At 58.6% G+C, this 17,989-nt stretch overlaps 1 protein-coding gene and 1 long non-coding RNA gene across 5 annotated transcripts in view; both read right to left on the bottom strand.

The window, feature by feature from the left end:
* Positions 1 to 301: 301 nt before the first annotated feature.
* LOC142930995 (uncharacterized) overlaps positions 302 to 17,989 on the bottom strand; it is a 230,162-nt gene continuing 212,474 nt past the window's right edge. Inside the window, exon 2 of the long non-coding RNA XR_012946993.1 lies at positions 302 to 1,658. This is a non-coding gene — a long non-coding RNA (uncharacterized LOC142930995). The remainder of the gene's footprint in view (positions 1,659 to 17,989) is intronic.
* Positions 302 to 17,989, bottom strand: part of LOC116952252 (dual specificity tyrosine-phosphorylation-regulated kinase 2-like) — a 34,707-nt gene continuing 17,019 nt past the window's right edge. For all 4 annotated transcript variants that reach the window (XM_076074184.1, XM_076074183.1, XM_076074182.1 and 1 more), the window contains 3 exons: positions 16,791 to 16,891; positions 11,938 to 12,780; positions 302 to 7,639 (listed from right to left, as the gene is read on the bottom strand). In XM_076074184.1, coding sequence (XP_075930299.1) covers positions 6,419 to 7,639; positions 11,938 to 12,780; positions 16,791 to 16,891 — 2,165 coding nt within the window. In that variant the 3' untranslated portion in view covers positions 302 to 6,418. The remainder of the gene's footprint in view (positions 7,640 to 11,937; positions 12,781 to 16,790; positions 16,892 to 17,989) is intronic.

Genomic DNA, 17,989 nt, shown 5'->3' on the forward strand with positions numbered 1-17,989 from the left:
AGATTTATAGCAGTGGGAGAGAATACAAACTCCCACACTGGCACACAGATAGAAAGACACCCGAGTGGGGAATCGAACCCAGGTGCTTCTCGCGATGTGAGACGCGAGCGTCACCAACCACCCACCACTAACCACCCACCAACTACCCACCACTAACCACCCACCAACTACCCACCACCACCACCACCAACCACCCACACCACCAATCATCACCACCACTACTACCAATAATCACCACCAATCATCACCACCATCCACCAGCAACCATCCACCATGTATACACGAACAGTACATCTGTACGTGAACCACGTGACACTTTGCATTTTTATTTATTTGGCAAAAACAAATTTTGATTCTTTTGTGTCGTCGTTTTTAAAAACAGTTTCCCCCCCCCCCCCTCCCCATCATCTTCTGAGTTCCGACAGAACCCCAAGAGGTAACGAGAAGACGTTCGAGACCGAGCACGCGCTGCGTATAAGTTAGCGGAGTACCCTGTGTGGTCGGTCGTCAGTGGCTCTCTGGCCCAGGCGTGAGAGGCCTGCGTCGCCACCAATTCGCCTCGACTGGCAACGTTTCGGCTCGGTCTCTCGAGGTCATCGTGTGGCTGTTGCGATGGCAATTTGTGTGCGGTTTCTTTTTTATATAAACCCCTCCGCCACCCAGCCGGGGAGAGCCAAATCACGCGCCGTCACGGACAATGTGCCCCACGTGACTCTGATGAGCGGGAGGGGTAGAGGAAGGGGGTAGAGGAGGTGCAGCAGGGACGTTCTTGAGGAGCGTGCCACCCCGGCACGGCCAGCTGATGGCCAGAGCTCTCTCCGCGGTCACTTCGCTCCTCCGAATCGCACGGCCGCGACAACTCGACGTCGGACCGGCGCTGCCGCTGGGTGGTGGAGGGCAACGGGTGAACAGAACGCGACGTTTGAACCGGCGCGGCGATCACGCGGTGCGCGGTTTTGAGAAGCAGTAATAAACAAAAACACATTTTTTTTTGTTTACTTATTTTAAAACGGAATTGCTTAACTCTGTAAGCAGCTTAAGAGCACGGTTGCGCAGGCTCCCCCCAGCCACTCTGAAATCCCGTCGCATATCCGCCCCCCACACCACCCTCCACATACCACACCAAGGTTTGCTGAGTGCCGCGTGCAGCTGCACTCCACGCGGATTGCAAGTCACGCTACTCGTCCCCCCCCCCCCCTCGTCCGCACTGGAATTTAACGGGAAGGTAGCGTCTTACAATCCGGAGGATGCATCGTCTGTTGCCTCCAGAGCACGAGCCTGAATCCGGGCTGCTTTTGGGTCATCATCATCATCGTCGTCATCATCGTCATCAACATGACCATCGTCATCATCGTCATCATGACAATCATCATCGTCATCATGACCATCGTCGTCATCATGACCATCGTCATCATCGTCATCATGACCATCATCATCATCGTCATCATGACCATCATCATCATCGTCATCATGACCATCATCATCATCATCATCGTCATCATGACCATCATCATCATAGTCATCATCGTCATCATGACCATCATCATCATCATGACCATCATCCGGAAGATGCTTCTCCATCGCAGCTACATGAGCGCCCACCAAAGATCTACAGCCCCCAACAGACTGTTGGGGCAAGTGCTGTGAGCGAGCAGCACCTATGAAGACCGGCATGGCACACGAGGAGGTGGGTGGCCAGCACCACGCCCGGCCGCCTTTGTCTCCCACGTCGCGATGTTTACACACCGCACCAGGTACTCGTTTGAGGCTGAGTCGACCTAAGGGAGACCCAGGAACGGTTCAAATATTCGCCGATGTTGTTGATCGTGAGCGGAAATCGAACGCGGGTCGCCTTGTTTGTAGCGCAGCGTAGCGCTAACCGTTGTGCCCACCACCAACACTAAAAAAAAGATTCCCCATGTAGCCTTCACAGACTGTTGGGGCAAGTGCTGTTAGCGAGCACCTATGAAGGCCGGCACGGCACACGAGGGGGTGGGTGGTCAGCACCACGCCCGGCGGCCTTTGTCTCCCCAGTGGCGATGCTCACACATCACACCAGGTACTCATTTGAGGCCGAGTCTACCTAGGGGAGGCCCAAGACAAGTTCAGATAATCGTCACCGGTGTTGGGCGTGAGCGGGAATCGAACCCGGTCGCCAGGTTCGTAGCGCTAACCGCTACACCACCGCTCCCAACCACCATCAGCACCAACAACCGCCATTCGCCACTAAGTGGCGGTGACGTCACCACGACGCTTGTGCCAGGCCATGTGCACTTTAAGGCCACTGAAGTGTCGAACGCCCGCTGGCAGGAGGTCACGGGGCAGACCCAGGTGTCATCGGTCGACTGACTGAGATGACTGGCTGATGCACCACCTGTGCCCCCTACTGTGCCCCCTACTGTGCCAAATTGCTGTGCTTTAGCCACCCGGCGCTCCGCTCGTTGTTGTGAGCGTCGCTCCTCCGCCCTCCGTTGTTGTTGGAGGGCGACTGCCTCCAACTGCCCAGTAGCAGCATCCTTCACGAGCCTCCTCAACAGAGGCCGATCTTGACACCGCTGGTACCAGTCATCGGCAAGTCCACTCAGCTCCACGTCCTCCTGTACCACATCACTCCAACTCTCTATCCGGCCAAACAGAAGCTGCACCACCACCACCAGCAGCAGCATCAGCAGCAGCATCGACATCGTCTCTCCGCCGTCACACAGCGGCGCGCGGTTCACGACATCGTGTGGACCGACGTCCGTGCGTAGCCACCGCCACGCTCGCTCTGCCGATCAGAAGACTCCCAAATGGCGCAGAGCCGGCAGACGGCTCTTCACGTATCCGTCCGTACCTCATTTCCCCCCCCCACTCCCCCATGTCCCCCATCCCGCCGACCGGCGAAGGTCGGATATGCGACGTTGTGCATCGTACCGAACGATTTTACAAAAAAAATAAAAACACATTTGCAATTTTTCGAGCCGCGGTTTGAGACGAAGCCCTGTGCGGTATTCACATCGAATAGCTACGGGGGTTGGGGGGGGGAGGGGCGGCGAAGTGTGGGGGGGGGGGGGCTCAAGTTTGCCGGCCGCATGCATGAATTAACAACAAGTTCGCGATGGAGTTAAAAAAATATAACCGTTAAGTTAACGAGGTCGCTTAAATACGGCGACGCAACAACATCGCAAGTGGTGGCTCAGAACGCGGCGCACGCAATCACACGCAACCGCTTACTACCGCACGCAACCGCTTACTACCACACGCAACCACTTACTACCGCACGCAACCGCTCACTACCGCACGCAACTACTTACTACTACACGCAACCACTTACTACCACACACAACCACACGTAATCATTACTAATCGCTAACAACCATTAATAGCACTGGTCTACAATTTTTTAGACGTCGTCTGCTTCAGATATTAAATGTGCCGTTTATTAGGGATTTTGATGTTGCCGAATTCAAATATGGCAATTAAAGCAACTGATTGGCTACCGTTTTTTTTACATTTTGCGTCTATGTATGTTGTGTAGATTGTAGAGTTTTACTCAATAATTCTAAACCTAGGTCTTTACATGTGTGTACGGTTGCTTTATATGATAACATGTCACCTGTCCTGTTCATATAACACTTTAAAAAAACAGCTAAAATGGTCGTATAAGTAAAATGTATCATGAAACAAAAGGCAAACAACTATTAAGTAATATAAAAGTACACAGTTTAGTCCTTATTCAGCGTCTACTCGGCGCTTCTTGGCTTGTCTCTTGTATTCATTAAAAGGAGCATCTCTTGCCACTGCCCAGCCATAGCCTGCAAGCACTGATGGGCTCCATTTGCCCCGAGAGCGTTTCTCCATCGTCGCAATGTCCTGGTGACATCGCTCGCCATACTCGTCGCTCGCTGCTCCGCAGTTCTAGATGCGAGTGCATGACCAACTGGAATTGACGGCGAAACATTGCCATCAATGCAGCAAAACAGCTTTAAGACTCATCTTCGATGAATCAATGAACAGTCTCCACTCATCTGGATCATGAACGATGTTGAGGGCTGCTATCACAACATCGATGTTATTTGCAGGCTACAAGATCACCTTCCATGAAGAAGAATGAGACAGGATTCTTTTGATGGTCACGGGACATGGCAACCCTAACATCACCTGCCAGGAGATTCCACTGCTGCAGTCTGGAGCCCAACGGCTCTGCCTCCTTACTCTTGGGTGGTCCCAAATCCCCGACAAGGTCTTTCACTTCACCTTGTGCTGTGAGGTGTGGTTCAGAGGAAGAGGATGATGGGAGAAAATCTGGGTCATGTGACCTTGATGATTCAGGACCAGAAGTTTCATCCTCTCCCTCGTCTGAATCAAGTGAGAAATTAATCTGGTGCATCAGGAAGCGGCAGTCCTTCCCCGTGGGTCACTGGGCGTACAGCTGATGGAATGTTTGGATATTGCACAGTCCACTTTTGTCTTCTTTGACACACCTTTCCCAACTGGAGGCGCCATGCAGAAGTAACAATCGCCGATATGATCCGTTGGCTTTCTCCAAATCATTGGCACTGCAAAAGGCATAGGTTTACTTTCACCTGTTCAACCACTGGCGAAGATTTGTTGCGCAAGTGTTGCAGCGTGTGTGTGGGGCCCACATCTTGTCCTGATCTCCAATTTTGCAGCCAAAATAAAGGCGATAGGCTTTCTTAACCATCGTGGTTATGCCGCGCTTTTGTGACGCAAAAGTCACTTCAACACAAACATAGCAGAGGTTATCTGCTTTGTTCACACAAGTACGAGGCATCTCTGGTCACTTTGGCGAAACATAAATGTGTCCCTTTGCAAAATCAAACACTGACAAATAAGAGAGCACGACACTGTATGATTTCTAGAGCTGATACAGGGCAATTTGTTGAGCAGATGGATGCAAGCCTAGTTATGATTGCATCATCTCATGACTTCTAGGAATAACATGATGCAATTCATATCATGTATGATGCAATACCGGGTTCGGATTTCATCATTCATTGTTTTGCTCAAAAAGCAAGTATTGTCCAAACCCAGTCATGGATTTATTCATAGATCCAGCCAAAGATGTATTTTAGTCATTTCTTGTTTAAATTGAGATCCCTCCCCTTTATAACTCGCTTATACTCCGCCATTCCCAAGTTAAGGGTCGTATATATTGACCCAGTAGCATATCTTGATGACTCGAGCCAATCAACAATTTTAAGCATCATTTTCATTCTCAGTGGCCCAGAATTAGTAAAGTTGGACTACATTTATTTCGGAAGCATTTTGGCTGTAGACCAGTGTAATTAACCACTCACAGCTACTCACCACCACACACATTCACTCACAGCCACTCACAGCCACCCACTCTCATCCTGGACTAAGGCATCATCGTGGGATTAAGGCCGGAGGTGCAACCCGAGAAGGCGACATCGCAGAGTGAGCGACGGACCGAGGCAGTGAGGGGGTCAAAGGTGAGGATTCGGGGCAGGGTCGGGATTTAGGCTCAAGAGTTGGGGTCAGCTTCCTCACCCAAACCACGGGCGAGTGCATCGTGGGGGCTGGCGTCAGGGTCAAGGCATCTCAGACTCGTGTCAGGGTCAGGGCTCTTGTCAGGGTCAGGGTTCGTGTCAGGGTCAGGGTTCGTGTCAGGGTCAGGGTTCGTGTTAGGGTCAGGGTTCGTGTCAGGGTCAGGGTTCGTGTCAGGGTCAGGGTTCGTGTCAGGGTCAGGGTTCATGTCAGGGTCAGGGTTCGTGTCAGGGTCAGGGCTCGTGTCAGGGTCAGGGTTCGTGTCATCTCTAGCTCCAGCCTTTGCCTGATTCATCCTGCACCCAACACATTGCAGAAACAAGCTCATCGATGATCTGCAGTGATCATCACTGATCCTCATTGATTTCGGTTGATCTCTGACTTCCAATGCAACTTTTCATCGATACAAAGTCACCGTCAGCTCCGTACCCCAGCACCACTCTTTCATAAACAATGCGACCCATGCAACAACAGCAACAAGCAACACCACCACCACCACAACCACCACCACTCCCGTAGCGCGACTCTCGCTTTCCGAGTCTAGGACAGTCCCCACGTGCGCGTGAAGTTTCCACGACCTTAAAGTCAAGGCCAGGAGCGCGGTGCGGAGACTCGGCACCGCGAGGATTCTGCACCTCTCACCGGGGCGCGGGAGGATCGTGCCGCTGCGTCGCTCACCGCACGCTCACCACGCACGCTCACCACGCACACTCACCACGCACGCTCACCACGCACGCTCACCACGCACGCTCACCACGCACGCTCACCACGCACGCTCACCACGCACGCTCACCATGCACGCTCACCACGGACACTCACCACGCACGCTCACCGCCCAACATCCATCCGATCCTTCCGTTAAAATGAAAACCGAGTCTCCCCTTCTCCGATCCGCCGCTCGCCACGCTCAGCCGGACACCTTGCGCAGCAGCGCGGTTCGCGCGCCGGCACCGGCGGCGCCGTCGCCGGAGCGGCCCAGAGCGGCCTTCGCCTTCCCGGCCGGCGCGGGGGCCGCCTCCGCCGCCGTCCGCGCCGGCGGCCTCCCGGGCGACGACGACGACGACGACGCCGCCGCCGCCGCCGCCGCCGTTCCGGCCGGCCGCTCGGCCGCGCCGTCCGGCGTCTTGGGCAGCCGCCGCCTCAGCCACGGGTGCCCGAGCGCCTGTCTCGGCGTGGGCCGGGCATCGGGGTCCCACTCGACGCAGCGGCGCAGGAAGTCGACGAGCCTGGCGTCGGCGCGCCCGCCCAGCGCGTCGGCCAGCGCCCGCGACCCCGGCGGGCCCCGGGCGCGGCCCCGGCGCGACCTCCCGCCGCCGAGCGCCACCGAGCCGTCGGCGCGGCGCGCCGCGGTGCAGTAGCGGGGGCGGCCGCGCGAGTCGACGAAGCTGCGCGCGCGCTTGCAGCGCTCGAGCAGCGCCGGCGCCGGCGTGCCGAGCACCTCCATGATGCAGGCCAGCTGGTCGCCCTCGTCCTCGCCGGCGAACAGCGGCCGCCCGGTCACCAGCTCGGCGACGATGCAGCCGAGGCTCCACACGTCGATGGGGGGGCCGTAGCGCGCGCCCATGATCACCTCGGGCGCGCGGTAGAAGCGCGACTGGATGTAGGTGTAGACGCGCTGGTGCTCGAAGCAGCTCGAGCCGAAGTCGATGACCTTGATGGCGGCGCCGCGGTGGCCGGCGGCGGCGGCGCCGGCGGCGGCGGCGCCGGCGCCGCCGGCGGGCGAGGTCGAGCTGTGCCGCAGCAGCACGTTCTCGGGCTTGAGGTCGCAGTGGATGATGCGGTTGCGGTGCAGCCCGTCCAGGCACTGCAGCATGCCGTGCGCCAGCCGGCGCACCAGCGGGGGCTCGAAGCCGCGGAAGCCGCCGCGCTTGATGAGCTCGTAGAGGTTGGCGCCCAGCAGCTCGAAGGTCATGCAGACGTGGCCGCGGAAGACGAAGTGCTCGAGGAGGTGCACCACGTTCATGGCGTCGTCGCGATCCTGCGAGCGAAGGTGCTCCAGGATGCGCACCTCCTCCTCCGCCTGACGGTGGAAGCGCTTCTCGTTGCGCACCATCTTGAGGGCCACGTAGCGCCGCGTCTTGTGGTCCAGCGACTTGACCACCTGGCCGAAGCTGCCCTTGCCGATCACCTGCGGGGGCGGGGGGGGGGGGGCAAACGGGGGGAGGGTGAACGACCGTTTACGTGTCTCTCATCATCATCACGGTGGCTAGGAGATGTTAACTACCTCGCGAGGTATGCAGGAGGTCGTGGGTTCGATCCCGACCCCTGACGCCTGCTGCTGCTGTATATTTGGAGTTTGCGTGTCTCTCTCTCTCTCTCTCACCGTGGGTCGCGTGGATTTTTCTTCGGGTACTCCGGTTTGACCCCTCCACATTGAGGATCAACGTCAACGCGTTGCAGAGCTATTCGGCCGCTGTACAACTCCACAGGGCGAGACACCTGGTCGGGGCCGTCGCTTGCGATCGCCAGGTGGCTACTGAAGAAGAGCTCCTACCGGTCGGTGGTCAAATAAAAACAAAGCCGGCGGCTCCTAACGGGTTCAGTTCGCGGCAAGGGCCATGCCACTCAAGTTCCAACACGATGGGCCACTCCCCCCGCGAGCACGCGGACCCCGATCGACGCTCACTCGTCTCGGCGGCACGGACGGCAACCCAGCACGCCGCGCCTGCCGGCACAGCTGTCCGTGCACACAGAAGGCAAAGATTCCCCGTGTAGCCTCAGCAGACTTTCGGGGAAAGTTCCCTAGAGTGGCGCACGAGGGGGTGGGCGGCCGCCTTTGTCTCCCCCCCAGTGACGATGTTTACTACGCACCGCTACACCAGGTACTCATTTGAGGCCGAGTCGACCTAGGGGAGGCCCAGGACCGGTTTATAATATCGTCACTTGGTGCTGGAACTCGGGTCGCTGGGTTTGTGGCGCAGCGTGCTGACCGCTGCACTAACGCACACACAGAGACGCGCACACACAGAGACGCACGCACACAGAGACACGCGCACACAGAGATGCACACACAGAGACGCACACACACAGAGAGACGCACACACACAGAGAGACGCACACAGAGACACGCACACACAGAGACGCACACACACAGAGACACACACACACACAGAAGTGCACACACAGAGACGCACGCACACAGAGACGCACACACACAGAGAGACGCACACACAGAGAGATGCACACACACAGAGACAAACACACACAGAAACGCGCACACACAGAGACACACACACAGAGACACGCGCACACAGAGACACGCGCACACAGAGACGCGCACACACAGAGACGCACACACAGAGACGCGCACACACAGAGACACACACATACAGAGAGACACACACAGACACGCACACACAGAGAGACGCACACACACACAGAGACACACACACACAGAGACACACACACAGAGAGACGCACACACACAGAGACACACACAGAGAGACACACACAGAGAAACACACACACACACAGAAGTGCACACACAGAGACGCGCACACACAGAGACACACACACACAGAGAGACACACACACAAAGAGAGACACACACACAGACACTCACACACAGAGAGACGCACACACACACAGAGACACACACACAGAGAAGTGCACACACAGAGACGCACACACAGAGACGCGCACACACAGAGACACGCGCACACAGAGAGACACACACACAGAGACGCACACACACAGAGACAAGGACACACAGAGACACACACACAGAGACACGCACACACAGAGACACGCGCACACAGAAACACGCGCACACAGAGACGCGCGCACGCAGAGACGCACACACAGACACGCGCACACACAGAGAGACACACACACACAGAGACGCACACACAGAGACACACACACAGAGACGCACACACACAGAGACACACACACACACAGACACACACACACAGAGACACACACAGACACACACACACAGAGACGCGCAAACACATAGACGCGCACACACAGACACACACACACACAGACACATACATACAGAGACGCACACACAGAGAGACACACACAGAGACACACACACACACAGAGACACACACACACAGAGACACGCACACACAGACACACGCACACACAGAGACACACACACAGAGACACACATACACAAAGACACACACACACAGACACACGCACACACAGACACACGCACACACAAAGACACACACAGAGAGACACACGCACGCAGAGACACACGCACGCAGAGACACACACACAGACGCACACACAGAGAGACACACACAGAGAGAGACACGCACACAGAGAGACACGCACACACAGAGACGCACACACAGAGAGACACACACAGAGAGACACACACACAAAGAGAGACACGCACACACAGAGACACGCACACACAGAGACACACACACACAGAGACACGCACACACAGAGACGCACGCACACAGAGACGCACACACACAGAGAGACGCACACACAGAGAGATGCACACACACAGAGACAAACACACACAGAAACGCGCACACACAGAGACACACACACAGAGACACGCGCACACAGAGACACGCGCACACAGAGACGCGCACACACAGAGACGCACACACAGAGACGCGCACACACAGAGACACACACATACAGAGAGACACACACAGACACGCACACACAGAGAGACGCACACACACAGAGAGACACACACACACAGAGACACACACACAGAGAGACGCACACACACAGAGACACACACAGAGAGACACACACAGAGAAACACACACACACAGAGAAGTGCACACACAGAGACGCGCACACACAGAGACACACACACACAGAGAGACACACACACAAAGAGAGACACACACACAGACACTCACACACAGAGAGACGCACACACACACAGAGACACACACACACAGAGAAGTGCACACACAGAGACGCACACACAGAGACGCGCACACACAGAGACACGCGCACACAGAGAGACACACACACAGAGACGCACACACACAGAGACAAGGACACACAGAGACACACACACAGAGACACGCACACACAGAGACACGCGCACACAGAAACACGCGCACACAGAGACGCGCGCACGCAGAGACGCACACACAGACACGCGCACACACAGAGAGACACACACACACACAGAGACGCACACACAGAGACACACACACAGAGACGCACACACACAGAGACACACACACACACACAGACACACACACACAGAGACACACACAGACACACACACAGAGACGCGCAAACACAGACGCGCACACACAGACACACACACACACAGACACATACATACAGAGACGCACACACAGAGAGACACACACAGAGACACACACACACAGAGACACACACACACAGAGACACGCACACACAGACACACGCACACACAGAGACACACACACAGAGACACACATACACAAAGACACACACACACAGACACACGCACACACAGACACACGCACACACAAAGACACACACAGAGAGACACACGCACGCAGAGACACACGCACGCAGAGACACACACACAGACGCACACACAGAGAGACACACACAGAGAGAGACACACACACAGAGAGACACGCACACACAGAGACGCACACACAGAGAGACACACACAGAGAGACACACACACAAAGAGAGACACGCACACACAGAGACACGCACACACAGAGACACACACACACAGAGACACACACACACAGAGACACGCACACACAGAGACGTGCACACAGAGACACACACACAGAGACACGCACACACACACACACAGAGACACACACACAGACACACACACACACAGACACACACACACACAGAGACACGCACACACAGAGACACACACAGACACACACACACAGAGACGCGCAAACACATAGACGCGCACACACAGACACACACACACACAGACACATACATACAGAGACGCACACACAGAGAGACACACACAGAGACACACACACACAGAGACACGCACACACAGAGACACGCACACACAGACACACGCACACACAGAGACACACACACAGAGACACACATACACAAAGACACACACAGACACACGCACACACAGACACACGCACACACAAAGACACACACAGAGAGACACACGCACGCAGAGACACACGCACGCAGAGACACACACACAGAGACACGCACATACACACACACACAGAGACACACACACAGAGACGCACACACACACAGACACACACACACACACACAGAGACACACACACACAGAGACACACACACACAGAGACACACACAGACACACACACACAGAGACGCGCATACACATAGACGAGCACACACAGACACACACACACACACAGACACATACATACAGAGACGCACACACAGAGAGACACACACAGAGACACACACACACAGAGACACACACAGAGACACACACAGAGACACACACAGACACACACGCACCTTGATGACCTCGTAGCGGTACGCCACGTGGTCGTGCGGCACGTGGATGTACGAGCCGCGCTCGTCGTCGAAGCCGCCGTTGCCGACGCCGTTGGCGGCAGCGGCGCCGGCGCCGCTGCCGCCAACGGCGCCGGCGGCGGCAGCGTTGGCGGTAGCGCGCCGGCGCGACTCCCCCGACACGAAGTAGACCTCGTTGTACGACAGGATCTCCTGGCGCTCGTACGCCGACAGCTTGCCGCCGTAACGCTTGAGCGCTTGCTCGGGCGTCAGCGGCGAGGGCGCCGTCGCCCCGGCGCCCGCCGAGTCGGCGTTGTTGGCGGCGCCGGCTCCCGGCAGCGCCGCCCGCGCGTGCCGGGCTTTGCCGGCATCGGCCTCGCCGCCGCCGCCGCCGCCGCCCCTGTCGCCGCCGTCGCCGCTCCGCGCTCGCACCGACGTCGATTTGGACTCCGCCGAAGGCGGTTTAGCGGAGGCGTCGGCGCGCCGTCTGGGGGTCCCGGCGTGGCCCGGCAGCGCCTCGGTCGCGGCGCCAGTTCCGGCGCCGCCGCCGCCGCCGCCGCCAGCGCCGCCGTCCCTGCGCGTCCTCGCCGGCGTCGAGCCGTGCAGCAGCACCGCACGGAGCCCGTTGGGCTGGGACGGCGGGTGCTGGCGCTTGGCGCCGGCGGCTGCTGCCGACACCCCCGGTTGGTGCTGCTGCTGCTGCTGCTGCTGGTGGCGGTGCTGGTGGTGGTGAAACTCGGTGGGAGCGGCGGAGCCGGCGGGAGGCGGCGCCGGGCGGGGGCGTGCGGGGCAGGAGACCCGCGTCACCGTGCCGGGGTGCTCCGTCACGCGGGACACCCCGCCGCCCTGCGCGGGGACACGCGGACATGAGGTCACGGAGACACGGGGACACGAGGTCACGAGGTCACGGAGACACGAGGTCACGGAGACACGGGGACACGAGGTCACGGAGACACGGGGACACGAGGTCACGGAGACACGGGGACACGAGGTCACGGAGACACGGGGACACGGAGACACGGGGACACGAGGTCACGGAGACACGGGGACACGGGGACACGGGGACACGAGGTCACGGAGACACGGGGACATGAGGTCACGGAGACACGCAAATACGGGGACGTGAAGGTACGGGGGACGTCAGGACAAAGAACACTTGGCAATCCACGCATCCTATCCGTGCCACCGTTGATTATAATAATTATTATTATTATTTGACCAAGCGTCAAATGCTTATTCGAATTATTCGAATAAGCATGTGACACTCGGTCACCGAGATGCCGCGCCTCGTCGAGTCACGGGCCTGCGAGCCGGCGGGTGGACGCAGAGCGCGACGGCAAAGCGAGGAGTGGGAGGGGACGATGGCGTGAGCCGCCGTCCCCTCCTCCGTCGTGGCCATCACCTCGACAAGAGCAGAGCAGATGGCGGCGAGAACCGCCAGGGCAGAGGTCGGAGGTCGCGCAACTCCCGCGGCGGCAGCTGCCGGATCGGGCGGAGGGTTTGGAACGCGTTGGCAGCGCCACGCTGGGCACACGCACGCACGAGCGTGTGTGTGCGCACGTGTGTGTGTGTGTGTGTGCGTGTGTGTGTGTGTGTGTGTGCGCGCACGTGTGTGTGTGTGTGCGTGTGTGTGGACCCCCCTAATGGAACATCTTCGCCGGTTAGAAACATTTAGGCTGGCCTGCCTACGATCCATCCTGGGTTTAACCAGACTGGATTGTGTGAGGAGCTCACAAATCCTTGAAAGATCTGGGCAGGGTCCCATCGGTGAGCTCCTCCGGCAGGCAAGGCTGCGATGGCTGGGTCATGTAGCCCGCATGCCCAGCCACCGCATGCCGAAACAGCTTTTGTTTGGCCGGATTGAGGGGGCTAAGCGGGCGCGGCACGGGCTAGAGAAGAGATGGAGTGATGTGGTACAGGAGGACGTGGAGCTGAGTGGACTTGCCGATGACTGGTACCAGCGGTGTCAAGATCGGCCTCTGTGGAGGAGGCTCGTGAAGGATGCTACTGGGCAGTTGGAGGCAGTCGCCCTCCAACAACAACGGAGGGCGGAGGAGCGACGCTCACAACAGCGAGCGGAGCGCCGGGTGGCTAAAGCACAGCAGGTTGGCACAGGAGGGGGCACAGGTGGTGCATCAGCCAGTCATCTCAGTCAGTCGACCCGTGGCACCTGGGTCTGCCCCGTGACCTCCTGCCAGCGGGCGTTCGACACTTCACGTGGCCTCAGGCTGCACATAGCCTGGCACAAGCGTCGTGGTGACGTCACCGCCACTTAGTGGCGAATGGCGGTTGTTGTTGTTGTGTGTGTGTGCGTGTGTGTGTGCCCAGCGTGTGTGCGTGTGTGAGTGTGTGTGTGCGTGCACAAGGGTCCTGGCTACATTGAAATGTTTGGCCAGTTACTTAAAAAAAAAATTGTTTAACGTGTTGGTTCTTCTGCGAGGTTACCGGAGTGCCCGGAGAAGACCCACGCGAGAGCGAGGGGGCAACGCTCTATCCCACACACACGGAACAAGTGGCGTCTGCATCTGCTGACGAGCCAGGGGGTTTCACAGCTCATCTGCGCGGTGAGCCACCAATCCTCGCTGCTGCTGCTGCTACCTCCGCACTGGAGCCACCATCGCCGCCGCCGCCAGAGCTACCGCCCGGCAAACATCCGTGCCGCTCGGGCGCCCCGACCTCCGCCGACCTTCAACGACCAGCGAGGTGAAGTACGGTCAAAGCAACCGCCACGACCGAAACGACCCGTGGACGATGCCGAGGGTGGGGCAGCGTGGGAGGGCGTCACGCGACCGCGGGAGCAGTCACGTGACGCGTGCCGTGACGTCGCCACGCGCGCCGGGGGGCGGCGGGAAATAAATAAATAAATAGGCGCAAGAGGCCGAGAATTGCTCGGCACTCCTCTGCCAGGAGACACAGAGCAGGAGGGACGCACGAACTCACGTGGGAGAGGGGCGCTGCGGTGGCTAGGAGATGTTAACTACCTCGCCTGGTATACAGGAGGTCGTGGGTTCGATCCCGACCCTGACAATGCCTGCTGCTGTATATTTGGAGTTTGCGTGTCTCATCATCATCATCACGGTGGCTAGGATATGTTTACTACCTCGCCTGGTATACAGGAGGTCGTGGGTTCGATCCCGACCCTGACGCCTGCTGCTGTATATTTGGAGTTTGCGCGTCTCTCTTCCCGTGGTCGCGTGGATTTGTCTCCAGGTCCTCCGGTTTTCCCCCTCCACGTTTAGAATCGACGTCACCACGCGTGTAGAGTATTTGTCTTCCGCGAATTTCCACGTGACGATAAAGCCACTTCAATGAGCCATCACGTGTGGCCAGGTTGCTTCTGAAAAAGAGCCAAATAGCTCAGTGGGCCTTACCTGGTAAAATAAAAAAAAAAAGTACGGGGGTGCTTCAAATATGTTTTAACACTTTGTGAGAATTTGCAACAACGCCACGTGACACGCGCTGCTGCTTCCGGGTTCTGGAGACCCGCTGGAGTAGATTCCCAGGCCACGCGTTGACAACGATGGCGAACAAGTGTGGGGAGACTCTTTGACTTTTTGAAACGATTAACGTCGCTTTTGTTACGTCAGTGTATTATTCCTTCTTTCTCCATTAAAAACTATTTTTTTTTTAAGCACTCCGTAGTTTCCAGTTTCAGTTTGGACATCGCAGTGACCGCTAACGGAGCGGAACGCAAAACAACCCCCCCCCCCCCTCCACCCGGGGGTCGCCGTGGAGACGGAGCGACGGAGCCGGATCGCGCGCCGGTGCCGGGTCGGAGCCCTGGGCGTGACGATCAGCGGGAGACCGCGGGGAGGCCTTCGTCCAGGATCGACCTCCTCGGCTTGACGACGACGACGACGAGATTTCGCTTCGCCGGCTCCATTCCATCTCCCGGCGAGGCGGGGGGGGTAGAGCGTGGGCTACCGCCACCCTCTCCCGAGACGTCCCGGCGGAAGGGCGGACCACAAAACGCCGCACGGCCGCTGGGCGGCCGCCCCTGGGCTCCGTTGCGTGGCGGCGGCGGCAGCGGCACTTCCGGCCACGGTGGCGCACGAGTGAGCAGTTGCGGGGCCGCGCCTTTACACCGCCCCCCCCGCCGGCCGGCCCGCCCCCCCCCCCCCGGCTGCGAATTGTGCGCCTGCGGGAACGGGGGCCTGAAGCGGCGGTCTCACGGACTCGGCAGGTGCCGGCTTGCGTGGCGGTGGCGGCGGGGGGTGGGGGAGTGGGGGGTGGGGTGTGGGGGGTGTGGGGGGTGGGGGAGTGGGGGGTGTGGGGGGTGGGGACGGGGGGTGGGGTGGGGGGATGCCGTGGATTCCTGCACGGCAGTGGCCGTCCCCGGCGGGCGGCATTCACGCTGCCGGGACGGATTTAAACACGCGGTGGTGGAGGAGGAGCACGGAGGAAGAGGTGGAGGAGAGAGGAGGAGCGAGAGGATGAGCGCGGAGAAGCGCGGAGGAGTGAGGAGGAGCAGCGAGGAGGAGGAGGAGTGTAGAGGAGGTGGAGGAGTGAGGAGGGGGAGGAGTGAGGAGGTGGAGTGGCGAGGAGTGTTAGTGGAGGAGGAGCGTGCGAGCTGCGAGGTTTTCCCGCCGGGGGCACCAACACGGGACCTGAGCGGCGCCGCGTCAGCGTCTCCGGCAGGGCCACGCCGTGAAGCCCGGCAGCGAGAGACGGAGACGGGGGGCACGTGCACCCCCGGTGCTCAGCGTTGCCGACTCGGCGAACGTGACCCGACCAATAACAAATCTCTCCTGTCGGGCACAGAGGGTTTTGAGAGCGCAGCGTTTTGAGAGAGAGGCGGCTTGGGGGTTGGGGATGGTGGGGGGGGGCGGGCGGGCGGGCGGGGGGGGGGTCCATACCAGGTGCGACTTTAAGGGGGGCAGGCCCGAGGGCCCCCCGTTCGGGGGGTCACCGTGATCCCGTGCCGCGACGTGCCGAGCCACCGCTTCCGAGCGTCCGCCTGCGGACAGCGTCACGCGCACAAGGCCCAACGGCGGTTAAAGACACCGGGAGCGGTGGAGGACAGAGTCAAGCTCGGGCGGATTTCGCTTTAAACCGGGGTCGAGACCTCAAGGGACCAGGATAGGGTCGCGTTCGCGCAAGGAAGCAGCGGGGGGCGCCCCCAAATTGACCAAAAGCAAAGCAGCAGCACAATAAAAAAGCGCGGAGCGACGCAGCAGCAGCAGCAGCAGACAGAAATGGGAGCGGTAGCGAGCGACGAGCGATTAAGACGCGCGACGGCGTTCTCTTCCGTGAACTCAGTCGCGGAGCGCAGGGCCCAAGAGCGCAGGACGTCAAGCGGCCAGAAACAAACAGCGCCATCAATAATAATAATCGTGTTTTTACCCTTTTTTCCTGGCAACAAAACTGACACGTTTTATTTGACAAGGAGTCATGTTCGCATTGACCACAACACCCTGCGGTCAGAATGCAAACAAAAAAGCATAGCTGTGATAATGTATGTGGCACTGTCCTTGAAATTGATTGGTCCACACCAGAGACAGTCTCACGTTGGTGTTGGACCAGATGCCGCCAAAAGGCGCACAACTCAAAGACAAGGCGCCATCAGAGTGTGAGCGCCGTCAATGTAATAGGCGACGAGTGAGCGGCACGTTTCTTGAAGCGAGCGAGGTGAACGGAACGGGAGGCGGCGACGATGGCGGTGGTGATGGCGGGAGGAGGGAATTCCGACGGGAAACGGCGCGACGGAAACAGCAGAGGGAGAGGGAGGGAGAGGGAGGGAGGGAGTAGCGAGGTGACCGGCCGCCCTGGTTCACAGCGGGTGTTAAAGAGATCCCGCGGCGCACGTTCGCAAGAGTAGGGCCGGAGCGTGCCGGAGCGTTCCGGAGTGTGCCGGAGTGTGCCGACATGTTCCGGAGTGTTCTGGAGTGTTCCGGCGTGTGCCAGCGTGTGCCGGAGCATGCCGGAGTGTGCCGGAGTGTGCCGGAGTGTGCCAAAGTGTGCCGGAGTGTGCCGACGTGTTCCAGAGTGTGCCGAAGTGTGCCGGAGTGTGCCGGCATCGCGGTCCAAATTGCCCGCCCCTGCCCCCCCCCCCAAC

Source organism: Petromyzon marinus, chromosome 46, assembly GCF_048934315.1.
Source record: "Petromyzon marinus isolate PM22_M1 ecotype Great Lakes invasive population chromosome 46, UKy_Petmar_22M1.pri1.0, whole genome shotgun sequence".
In the NCBI taxonomy this organism is placed as follows: domain Eukaryota; kingdom Metazoa; phylum Chordata; class Hyperoartia; order Petromyzontiformes; family Petromyzontidae; genus Petromyzon; species Petromyzon marinus.